At 42.5% G+C, this 13,209-nt stretch overlaps 1 protein-coding gene across 1 annotated transcript in view; it reads right to left on the reverse strand.

Annotated features, from left to right (window-relative positions):
- cdh2 (cadherin 2, type 1, N-cadherin (neuronal)) overlaps window positions 1-13,209 on the reverse strand; it is a 61,678-nt gene that overhangs the window by 16,522 nt on the left and 31,947 nt on the right. The window contains exons 3-5 of the mRNA XM_083991607.1: window positions 8,189-8,409; window positions 2,406-2,573; window positions 898-1,053 (exon numbers count right to left, since the gene is read on the reverse strand). Of these exons, the coding sequence (XP_083847733.1) occupies window positions 898-1,053; window positions 2,406-2,573; window positions 8,189-8,409 (545 nt within the window). The remainder of the gene's footprint in view (window positions 1-897; window positions 1,054-2,405; window positions 2,574-8,188; window positions 8,410-13,209) is intronic.

Here is a 13,209-nt window from a genome sequence, read left to right on the forward strand (position 1 = left end):
GTCCACAACAACACAGGCATTCTAGCTGCATTTTTATGGTTGTCTCTTGAAACAATACACCCCATTGCAGTTGCCGCACACTGGGTCAACACAGGTTCAGCTGTGTTTTACCAAAACAACTCCTATCTACTGAAATGTTTTGCACTTCAAGTACATGTTTTTTTCATACAGACACATGCAGGTTTGGTGCCTGACACAGGATTCGTGCTTTTGAATAAATTAAAAAAAAATCAGTATATAGTGAAAATGTACAGGCTCCGAACAGTATAATATACCAAATATGTACATGTTTATCTTTAGCTACTCCTGTCGTTCTACTGTTTACAGTTCAATTACAGTTTACTGAAACTGCAACAGCGAGGATGTTTAGAAGCCTTTCGCTCTGAGTCATTTGTGACCTTCAAATATCACTCAAGTAGATTCTCATTAGAGAAATACATGTTCAATCGTTTTACTAGCATTATGTCTACCGGTTTATGTTGAGGCAAAAGAAAATATACCATTAAGAATGAAGCTATATAATTCAAAGCCCACAGCAATGTCACAGAAGAACCACTAATGAGTAAAGCAGCTCTACAAGGAGCTGGGTTTCTCGTAATGTATTTAACACATACACCCCAATTCATTCATCACATCACTAGTCAAACATCATGTTAAATCCCTTAAATTCTCAGACGGATAAGTCAGATTTCCTAGGAGACCCCGGGCTTTATTGGGTCTGAGGAGGCAGTTTAGGCTACACATGACCCTTGAGCACATGCCAACTGGCAGGAATGTACAGCACTGTGAGAGAACACATTTCTCTTGATAAAGTGGGCTGGAAAAACAATTTGCAAATAATAGAGATGTCATTACAGAGAGGGTTTTTTTTGGTATGAGCTATTGTGTCAGACTTACATGGAAGTTGGAGATGTGCTCTCGATCCAAGGGTTTGTTTACTGACAACTCTCCAGAGATTGGGTCGATGATGAAGATGCCGTTAGGAGGCTGATCAGCGCCGGGGCCTGTCACACTGTATCTGAGGGACCGGCTTTTGTCATGGTCTGACCGAATCTGTGGGTGTAAAGATTTATTTATTTATTAATAAATGCTTCATAATGTCAACTAAAACCTGAAACATAACAATTTTTGAGGCACATATTGATGTTAGAAAGTTTAAAGGAATCTGATGACAAAAGTTTTTGTTTATATAAACAATCCTTTTCATTTAGGATAAATAAAATCTGGTGATATGCTAATTAACATGCAATTAACTAATATATGGTAATAATAGAAGAATGCATTAAAATTTACAGCTTCTATTTAAGATAATCAATCTTTATTTTTTAATTATTAACATTCAGTTACAAAGTATCAATACGATCAACAAATAGAGATAAGCTAATCAGACTTAGCTATACCTGGCAAATTTGTATTATTCAATTATTTATAGAAAATCCTGTAGATTTACGCATTCATTGACAAGTCATTTCAGCACTGGTTTAAAAATAGTGTGCTATGTAAGTAAAAGAGTGCATATACAGACTGTGTGTGTCTGTGTAGTATTGAAGTTCTGTCTTGGCTGTGCTGTCTATCCTGTTTGCCCTGTAAGCCGAGACCCTCTGTGCCTACACCCCAGATCCATGCTGAGCAAACAAAGTATTTCCTCATCCTGATATCATCCACTAAAGCCCAGAAACATCCCTTCTAATATGGCCGGATTAAATATAATACATACAAATGGCATGAACGGGACTTAACATTCGGTAAGAAAGTCAACTTAATTTGCTGAAAAAGAATCTATTTCTTCTTAGTATAGCTTCTTTAAGTATAGCTTGTCCTCTGTCAGCCACCCACACCCAGCCCCGACCAGAGAATTTTTGCAAATGAACTGGGCCATGCCTGTCCTTGAGCCATGATAAAAGGACTATAATATCTCAACAGGCAACTGAGGCACAATTGTGCTGGTAAGCACTTCAGATTTCTCCTTACTTATAAATAATACCATGTTACATTGGAACCAAATGCCTCCTGAAAGAACAGATAAATAATAAATTGTAAAAAAAAAAAAAAGGAAAGGCGCCGACCTTTAGCAAAGTGCTGTAAATATAAGCATTTTGTCGAAGGCATAAGTCTCATGTTTGTGACCCTCTGAGTAGAGCTTGGGGCAGCAGGGGTCTACAAGGTTGTCAAATCTAGCAAAAAGCATTTCATTTGGAGTTTTGAGAGCTGTATAGTATATATATATATATATATATATATATATATATATATATATATATATATATATATATATATATATGTATGTGTGTGTGTGTGTGTGTGTGTGTGTGTGTGTGTGTGTGTGTGTGTGTGTGTGAGTGTGTGTGTATGTATGTATGTATGTATGTATGTGTATAAGCATGTGCTTGAGTGAGCTACGTTACCCGGACAAGCTCTTGTGGGAATGGACCTCGCGAGTTCTCAGGGACATTGATTGGGGGGATGACCCAGTCTCTCTTCATGCGTTTGAGTTCGCTGTCTGTGTTTCGTGACGGAAACACTATTTCCTTCAAATCCGTGGACATGACTGGAGGGACGGCAGCTTCCTGGACCTGTGAGAGGGAAACGATTTAGTTCGAGAGCCGGGTGGGTGGCGATCACATCTATGCAGTAAAGCTTAACAATGTACATTTTTTAGCCATGCTAGCAGCACAGCGTTATGGATGGCAATTATGTTGGTCCAGGTAAAACGTAAAAGATGGCCGCGAAATTAAGTGCAGCCTCACAAAGCTGCTGTTGTATAGCTGTGGAGTCTTGTTATTATGTTTACCCTGTGGGAGTGAAAGCCTTAATCCTGATTATGTAATTACTATGATCAACAGCACAACACCTTATTGCAATGGTAGGCTGACCGATTCCCTTTTGGTTACACAGTGAAAATGATATGGTAATAAAGCAAACGTTCTGCCTTTTTCTGCAAAAAAAACAACCTAATAACCTCTTCCAAATGCAATACCTACTCTAAATGTGCATTCAATGAAATAAATCCATTCTTTCTTAACTTTCTTTGTAGCTTAAAATATCCACAGTTCAGTGTGTGATGATGTGCTTTGAAACACTTTGGTGTGGCTACTGCGGCAGCCACACAGCACCGACGCTGGTTTGCTTTAAATGTCAGACCTCTTCTTATGTGCTGATAAAATGCACCCACACAGACAGACCAGCTTCCATAATGGATCTGCCATCCTCCCTCGGCTGTAATGAATGAGATTTGAAACAAAGGAGGATGGTACCTGCAAGCCAGACACTAAACACACAGATGGCTCAAATTGCCTATGCCGCTCCAGAGACTGAGAAGACTGAAGTAGTGCCAGAGAAAGTTAAAATAACCTTGAACAAAACACGGCGGGAAAGAAAACAGAAAAACAATGTAAAATCCGTCAATGTCAGTGAATGATAGCTGGGATTTCAATGGTACTGTCACATCCTTTGAAGTACCTTCCTCACTGTTTCCTCTAATTATTTGAATGTTGATTGGTTGTGAGGTACTCGAGGCCAGGGAAACTACCACAAAATGTCCTGTGCAAACACAGAAATTAATTACCACTTTGCCACCTTATATCGTGACCCATATCCCACATTCCCCCTCCTCTAACATCTGGGGAGCTGTCGCAGAGCTTCCACTAATCATGTTTGAAATCCGATTATGCTGCTTTCACACATTGGAAATGCAGAGAGGCAAGCGGACAGATAACGAAGGGGCACGCTTCAGAAATATCTATTACCCTATTAAAATGGGTGCGGGTGAGAGCCGTAATTATTTGCAACCTGCATCTGGAATGATGAATGGCACTGTGGGTTTGCTCAGCCCAACGCACATCTATCTCTGGTGCTCTGGAAGTCTGCACCCATCCACACCATCAGAACCCCCTCCATCTTCTGACTACTTCAGAGTCCAGGAGAGTGTTAGGTTGAGCGTTCAGCCCGAGCGTGTGTGTGTGTGTGTGTGTCTGTGTGTGTGATTGTGTGGAAAGGACTACGCATGTGTGTATTTGCCCTTTGCCCTACCTCTTTTAGATTCAGATTTTCCACTCACATACTGCGGTGGAGCTGAGGTTCTGATAGAGATGGAGATAGTGGGTGAGGAAACTCTCATGTTAATGAGGATATTGTTTGGCTGCCATTGATTAAAATGTTTCCCCGAGGCTGCAGCATTCGTGGCACTAATAAAAAAAAAAATGTAATCGCTCATGTGATTAAGAGATGCATGATGATTCATGACAATAATTGTGCTGGAGGGGGGGAATAGCCGCCTATGACCTCATAAACTCACAAGACACAGGAAAGTCGATCCCTGATTTCATTATGGACACTGGACAAATTCAACAACTCTCATCAGATGCAGATCAGACACTGATGATACAGCTGATAGTTTGTTTAAACACGTGGGGCGGTGCGTGGCGCAGTGGTTAAAGCGGCCGCCCCATGTAGAGGCTACAGTCCTCAACACAGGCGTCCCCGGTTTGAATCCCACGTCCGGCAGACCTTTCCTGCATGTCATTCCCCCTCTCTCTGCCTCCCCCTTTCCTGTCTATCTCACTGTGTGCTAGGGCTGTCCCAAACGATTATTTTTCTCCCGATTAATCTATCGACTATTTTTTCGATTAGTCGATTAGTCTAACGATACATTTTTCGACTAATCCAACGATTATTTTTTGGTTGACGATTAGTCATTTACAAAAAAACACTTCTGAACACTTCTCTTATTTAAAGCAGTACTAAAGAACTTTCAGTTTTGGTTGAGTTTGGCGGCGCCTGTGGACCAAAGCGGTAGTGTTTTGCCTGAAGGAAGACTCGATCTCCCATGAGCACTAGCGTGAAGCCCTGTAAATATCCTGCGTTAAAATTAACAGAAGACATCAAAACTAAGTTTCTGTTTCCAGTGGATCATTTCAAAGTGAAAACACAAACATAATCCATTGCTAAAGTGCCGTTTTGCCTGTTCCCTCCTTGTTGTGACTCGCAAAAGTGAAAGTGAAAGTAAAGTGAGAGCCGTGTTCCTACCATGCTCCTCAAAGCTGCTTAGTGCCAGAGAAAGAGATACAGACCATAATGATACAGACCCCCTCAGACCACGACAGAGTCATTCAACTTGTTATAAGTCGATGTATCATCACAAAAGTTATGAAAATATTTTATGAAGGTTGAAAAGTTACTTAGTGCTGGTTTAAATTCTTCAGATACTCTTTCTGGTGTGCATTCCTCTAAATCAGTGGTTCCCAACCTTTTTTCCTCAAAGCCCCCCCTTGCTATTTTGTGCCATCCTTATCCATCCTTATTTTGTTTTATGTCCTATTTTTATTTTGTCTTTATGTCAATTTTCCTTTGTTGTGTCATAATTGTTATCAAGTCCCTATAAGCAGGTAGGTTGTATGTAGGTTTTTGTTCCTATTGATTTTGATTGATTTGATGAGTTTGATTATCCAATTGGATGTGTTATTGGAATTTAAAAATTTCAATATGCACAAATCTAATTTTGATAACCTCAGAACAAACAAAGCTCTGTGGACCCTCTGACATCTCTGACGCCCCCCTGAAGGGGGCCCGGACCCAAGGTTGGGAACCAATGCTCTAAATAATCTTTTTTTTTCACAATGAGTTGAATAGGCACATTTATTTAGTAGGCTATAATCATGGAGCAGACCAGTGTTTCCTCTAGGATGTTTTTTAAGCCGGGGTGCAGGACATCACCCTCACTTACGATCTGCTGCTGTGCTGCGTCCGGGTGCACAGAGAGCAGCAGCGGAGTGGATTTAAAAAAAAAAATAAAGACAACACGAGGACGTGTTTACATCTATGGATACATAAAGCAAGGAGACTGTGGCGGGGGGGGGGTCAATAACGGCGAAAGAGCACTATGCGGAGTTGAATGAACGGAACGATATCGCAGCTTCAGGTGCTCGTTCATGGCCGTGGTGCTGCTGTGGTACAGCATGTGTTTTTCTGCTGCACGTGTTACAGTCTATGGTTCACAAACCGACGGTGTGTTGTACCTGTCGACATATTTACGTCATCGGCGTAATCGGAAACAACTCGACGGTATGTTGCACGTGTCGACGTATTTGATTAGGTCGATTCATCGGGACAGCCCAGTGTGTGCTATCCAATAAAAGGCAAAAAGGCCAAAAAATATATACTTTAAACACGTAGAGATTCCCAATTTTACGAAACATCCCAAGAAAAACCTGTGGAATCCTTTACCTGTTAGGGACGCATATGAATTTGCCTTTGACCAACTGACAACAGTGACTAATGGTATCATTAAAGTCACATACCTGCAGGAGTCCCTATAGTAAATGACTGTCACTGGCTAACGATGGTGTTTTGAAAAGCCCTGAAATCATTACAGGCTGCAAGTTTAATTTCGGCCCAGCAGACCACTGCACCCATAGCACTGACAGTAACCACACATAACTGTCGGCATTAACTTTTAATCTGCACCCACATAAAATATCATGCCCGCCTTTCCTGAGATTATCTGTTGCACCGCACTTTTAGAAATGGCTACTTGTGGCCATTTGTTTAAGTGTATTACAGGGATTAGAGCGAAAAGCACATTGGTCTTTGTAAAACAAACACGATTACTGCATTTGGGGGTGTTCATTAAGACGCCAGACGGCTAATGATTTAAGATCTTACCGCAATGATTATTAACACATGCACATAAAGGCTAACTTATAACACTGGCGAATGGGTCGGGACAGGGAGCAGCAGCATACCCGGCTGAGAAAAGCTCTTGCCTGTCTGTGTGTGTTTGGTGTCGCTGTGCAGCATCCTGTAAGTTTAAAGCAACAGATATTATCTAATTGAACAGGATCACATAATCCACTCGCACTGAAGTCAAAACCTCTACAATAACACAGCCTTTTTAGAGCTTCTTTTCATTTCCTGGTTACAAGGCAGACGGATAGGACATGTGCAGTGCTTTTTTTGTGCACTTCCTCTGATCCTTGTCCAACCACAATGTTGACATACGAGCACACGGTCGTCTTAACTAATTGCAGATGACTGCACAATGCGTCCAGCAGAACGGTTAGAGCGGCGCTCTACAGCTCGGACAGATGCTTCCCGTCAAAGCACTGAAAGAGGTGCGTCCCCTTTTGGATGATAAGGCAATAACCTCGCGATCGCAAGGCTTGCTCACTGAGATCAGCTTTATGAGGAGCTATTTTGCATCTGCTCTTGATACCCACTGACCGTGTTGAGTATATGTTTGTGCCCCTAGTAAATTGACACATTAAGTTTTAATGAGCAAGCATCCACCCAGTCTCCTGGAACACCTGCTGCAATTTAGGCTCAGTACACACTAGAGGGTTTACAGATCTTAACCAATGTGGGAGACCACAGACATGGCAACACGTTTAACAGATTTGTAATATTTCAACTGTAAGAATTCAGTCAAGACGCAGGGACCACTCATTGGGTGTTTGTATTGAACGTTTTCAGAGGTAATTCCTGGGACTTGAGTACTCAGTACTTTTGTGTGCAAAACAAACATGAAGGTGGACACTGGTAATCTGCTGGCACATGATTTATATTCTTTGCACCATGAGCTGGGAGTGACAGTCCTGGTGGGAAATAAAAGTGCAATCGTTTGTCTCAAATGAGGCTATTGCAAGCTCATGCTACAAGCTAATGATATTGTTATTTCTACACAGGTGCAGGGGAGAGGGAAAGCTGGGATCATTAGAAATGTCATTTTCATAAATTCTGTAATGCACCAGATACTGCTCCATATTAACATTAACTGTTCTCTGGGCTACGTAGTGATGTTTCCCACTCAGCTCGTTCATTAGCTATTGTGGGTTTTTGCTTCCGGAAATCAGGGAGACATCGATCCAGTCAGTAAGATTAAGGTTATATCTGTAAACCCTTCACACTACGAGACCACTCAGGCAAATAACCGGTTCAGACCAACATGGAATTGGGATTGGCCACATAATTGTAGGAAGGTGTGAATCAGACCCAAAATGTGCCCAATTATCCACCAGAGTGCTGCCCGCATTCAGGAACTAGTCATCTGTGAATGTGTCTGAATGTCTAATAACCGTATGTTATTCGATACGAGTGAAGTATTGATCATTTCACCTCTCTATGGCAGTAACATCAGTCAGACAATCGACAGAACAAGTCAGAAATGTTATAGAAGTGATTGAGCTGTGGTTACCTGCTGGCTTGATTGAGCGGAGGGTATCAGCCTGACTTGGGTCACCCATTGCTGCAGCGTGGTGGAGTCGCTGGCCTTGATCAGCAACGGAGACACCGGGAGTGTAGAGTGCAGAAGGCTCCTGGCAGCGTAAACGACACCGTCGGCCTCTATCCGGAAGTCAGAGGGGCTACTGCATTCAAACCGCAGCGCGCCACCTCGGCCACAGTCGAGAAACCTCACTGCAAGAGAGAGAGAGATGGATTTAAGTTAAAAATTACCAGGGAGAGAGAAACTTAGGGGGGAAAAAATAGATACATAAACAAAGGGGGTGGGAAACCGACAGACTGCCAGCCCGCCAGACAGAGAGACAGACAGAAGGTCCACAAAGGTTTTCTGATTCTCCTTCCCGCTCATACATTATTCACTTCAAGCTGTGCCCCTAAGGTATTGCTGAAAACAGGTGCAGTGGAGGAGAGAGTCAGAGAGAAAACTAAAGAAAAAAGGGATGAGTTCCCCTTAAGGGCTATTAAGTAGAGTCCGAAAAACCCTAAACATACATTTAAAACCTGACGTGTATATTAGACTGTCTAAATGACTCTGTGTGTTTGGGTTTGAGAAGTTACATGCAGTGTGTACTGTACAAAGATGTTAAATTCAGATAGATAAGTCTTATTTCCTATCCAGCTAAGGCCATTGCATGCCAGCTTTGTCCCCCATGACGTACAGGGATGGCTTCCACGGATGACTACCTATCCTCAGCACCTCGAGAGACAGAAGTAAGTGCGTGTGATGTTTATTTCATCGGCGTGTTCACACGGAAAACACACCGAAAAAACCATGCGCACATACAGATACTGCAGACAGGCTGCTCATGGGGGCTCGAGTCCCACCGGTGCCTCAGTGGCAGTGGTACAACACCGGTTCGTGTTACAAGTGAGTGACAGTGGAGCACAACCTGCGTGGCTCAAACATGTACACTACACACACACACACACACACACAAACATACTTCAGCACCTACGAGGCTAACTGTGTCATCCTTTTGTATGGATATGTTTCCCTGGCAGGCCCACCTCATGTTTATAGCACACAAAACAGCATAAAGGGAAAAGATAAAAAATTCCTCCCGGCCTCAGAGATCACAACGTTACCATATATTGTTTGTGTGGAGGCTCTGCTGGTGCCGCTTTGAATTATTAAAGCAGATGTGGAATTACTTAACAAAAGCCTTGAAGAAGGGTGCCTAATCTTCCTTTGTGCTGCTACCTTGGGGACCCACTGATGTCTTCAGAGGATCATCTGCAGTCTGAGTGCATCGAGTTCCTCTGGGCTTGGAGGAGAGGATGCAGTAGATCAGCTTGGGGTCTAAAGGAAGTCATACATTTACCCCAAGGCATAATTTAATATTATCGCCCACGCATTTGCAATCAATTCTACCAAAGTGCACCACAACCTACCAACTAATAAATCTCTTAAATGATGACAGGGGTGAATTTGACACTTTTTCTTGCTGCTTGTAACAACTAACGGGGCAAATGGTTTCAGACCCTTGGTTTCAGCACCACCAACGATGTACCTGAGCAAATAGAAGGCATAGTGGCTGAACAGCTGGAAAGGAATGGCAAAAGACTATTGTTGAAATGAATGTGAGAAAAGAGTGGCAAAACCCACATACCACAGCAAACTAGTGTTTTTGAATAGAGGGACAGACAGAAAAAAATATGAGGTTGGCTTGGGAGAGTTTGGAAATTGGCATGCAGTGAATTCACAATGTATTCATCCTGATGAACGGAAATGCAATGTTACTGTACTTTATCAAAACCCAAACAAGGAGAACAAATTTCTGCAAGGACCTTGTGCTGCATCCCATTTCAGCCTGGTAAAATGTTTAAACACTGACAAAAGAAGAAAGCAGCAGTGCAATCTGGAGCCTTTCTTCCTTGAAGAATTACTATTCATCTAAATATTGCCTACAAGGTGAAGTGGCATTGCCAGGGAGACGGCGGTTCCAATAATGAAGACAGAAGATGACAATATCTTTCTTCTATACTGGAATACATTTGATATTGACCTTCTCCTTCCTGGGTGCTCCTGTTCAATTACCATTGACCAATTAGTTTTTTTTTTCTCTTTGAGCCTGGCAAAGCTGACATCAGATAGATGACTTTCTCTTTCCGACTTCCTTTGCCTCAAAGCCAGCCACCTGTAAACTCAAAGCCTTGAGGCAATCAACCTAGCCAGTCCAAGTCAGCAGATACTCAGACAGAGCTAGAATACAGAGCATGGGACTGTCAAAATAACTCACAGTACAGCAGGAAGAAAAGTCCATAGATTTAAGCTTCACAATGTTGCTGGTGGGCAAAGTCTCACCGACACCATTTGTGATTCGTTTGCTTGGATTAAGGAAACCACGCACTGTAATCCAGCAAATCTAGGTGGGGCTGGAACAATCAGTGGATGACTCAATTGAAAGAAATCGTTCCAGCTCTTCAAAGACCACAATTTGCTGCTGTTGGGGTTTATAGACCTTTGTAAATTAAACATTACTGTAGTATTTACTGTAAACGGCAAAAACAGACAAATCTAAGACATCACTTTGGGTTCAAGGAAATTGCACTTCATAATATGCTGAAAATAAACACTGCTGATGATTTAAATTAGTCTTAGTTAAAATATATGTTGCTGGCAGGGCCGAGCGTGGGGAGCTGTAATGATTAAAAGGAACTGTCTGATGGTTTTGTCTACGGCTGCATTCTTCCATCTGTACTACTTTGGCCTGTTCCTCCTCCCTCATTGTATTTAGGGCATTCCAGTAAGCATTTTGTCAATACGTCGTAACTGGACACCGGTAATGTAACAATCGCTGCCAAATTTTGGATTCTGACATATTGCCTTTCTGCCCCTCCAAGCTGCAGCCCATGTGTTTTCATTTTCTGTCCTGCTGGCACTTTTGACTATACATTTTTGCAAGTGTGTGTGTGTGTGTGTAGTTGGGCACTTGACAGCAGTGTTCCCCATGTGGGTTATTTTAGCCTAAGCCTCTCGTTGAGCAGAGCTCCAGCTCTTTAACACTGTCTGAAATTTAGCCATCAGGACACCTCGGAGAGACCCTTCACCAGTCAGCCTCCACGGCAATCGCAACAAAAACTCCCTGCAGGCACCACCATTTCCAATGATAATGAATAGGAATGTCCAGCAATGTGCCTATTCATTTATCAGACAGACTCTGGTGGCTTATAAAACCACAGAAATGTGGAGTGTGGCTTAGCTTAAAACCTGGCTGCTTCGACTTATCTATATCTAGATGTATTGGCTCCCCAAGGTATGGGGCTAGAAGAGATCTTGGCTGCCACACCCTATCAGACATGTCGTCATGGGCACAACGATAAAGGCCTTTGGTTTGGACAGAAATGCCGATGCAGCAGAGGGGAATTGGGGGTTGGGGTTAAAAAAAAAAAAAAGAAGGGGAGAGAGAGAGAGAGGGAGAAACAGGCCTGTCAGCAGAAAGGCCTGTCCAACTAATGCCCTGCACCGGGGCCCAAAATTATCTCCGACTCAATGATCCTATTCACGGCTTAGATGCCCCCCCTCACTGACAAGCAACACAAAAACCCCGGCTAACCTCTCCGTAGTGCCAGAGTGCCTCGCTATTGTCTGCCTCATCACGTGATAACTCTAACTCAGACAGACACAAATAGTTAGAGAGAGAGAGAGATAGGGTAGCGGCAGAGAGAGATACATTTAATTTGGAACATGGAATGCCGACTCTGTGACCGCACAGACGGAAAAGAAAATGTTCCACAATCTCAGCTTTTTACGCCTGCCTGTCAAATACAGTGGCTGCAAATGAGCGGGCTGAAAGTCCCTCTAAATGTGACAAGACAGAAACCTCTCATGTGAGATCATCCCAATATACCGTCATTCATTTCTGAGAAGTGGGGTCACTGACAGTTGAGAAATACTCAGCATAGGTGTTTCATCAGTAGCTGCGGATAAATGCAGACCCAGGCAAATACCCCAGTGGTAACCCCCCCCCCCACCATGATACACCCACCCCCACCACCACACACTCCCACCCACCCCTACCCTGGCAAACGATACAACACCCCTGACAAAATGCATTATTCACAAATGAATGTGACCAGGTTTAGTACAGTGGCCTGCACTGACGATGAGACAATGCAATATGAAGCGGAGGCTCCAGCTGAATGTGCTGTGTGAGACATCCATGCCAGCACCACTGTTTATAAGATCCTGTTAAGCCCCAGTGGAGCTTGTACTCTGGTACCTCAATTCAAACTGCTGTGATATGAAATTCTAATCCCGTCCCAAACTGGGGAGAATATGCTAAATCAAGGTCAACAGTGTACACACTTGGTGCCCAACCACAAAAATATCCTTCACAGCATATTCTAATTGCCCAATTATTGCACAAACTGCTAAAAGCACAATACACTAATGTTTTTTTTCCCCCTCTTTCAGAAGATGACTGCTTGCTATGTGTAATTGTGCATGCATGCATACGTATTTTTTTTCCTTTCCAGCCGAATTTTTTTGTGTGATGCTATTATTATAAATGCCTACTCACAGCTTCAAGGCTGGTAAGTAAACAAACACCATTATGCAACTTATTACAACCTATTTTTCACAATTATCGCCATTTTCAAGCAGATGCTTCAAATGCGAAGATATTTTCGTACGTATATCTTTCGGTGGAATCTAACTGTCTGATGTGATGCAAACCAATACATTTTTTTTTCAATTTTATTACAAATATAAAGTAAACCATGCACATCTTAAATCTAGGATCTTAAACTACATTTAATTCTGTCAGGACTTATGTCAATAAATCTGAGGGTCAATCTTAGTATTTGATGAACGTTCCATCACTCATCTGAATCATGACATCTCTGAATGTCCGTTTATCCACAGAGGCTGAGATGCAGAGATGAGATGGAGGTATGTTTCTGTTTTTAGGAAATCGGGCATTCTTCAGAGAAAGTAAACAGTTTTCAGCTGAAGCTTGGATCTGGGAATGA

The sequence above is a fragment of the Trachurus trachurus genome (genome assembly GCF_905171665.1).
Source record: "Trachurus trachurus genome assembly, chromosome: 17".
Lineage (NCBI taxonomy): Eukaryota > Metazoa > Chordata > Actinopteri > Carangiformes > Carangidae > Trachurus > Trachurus trachurus.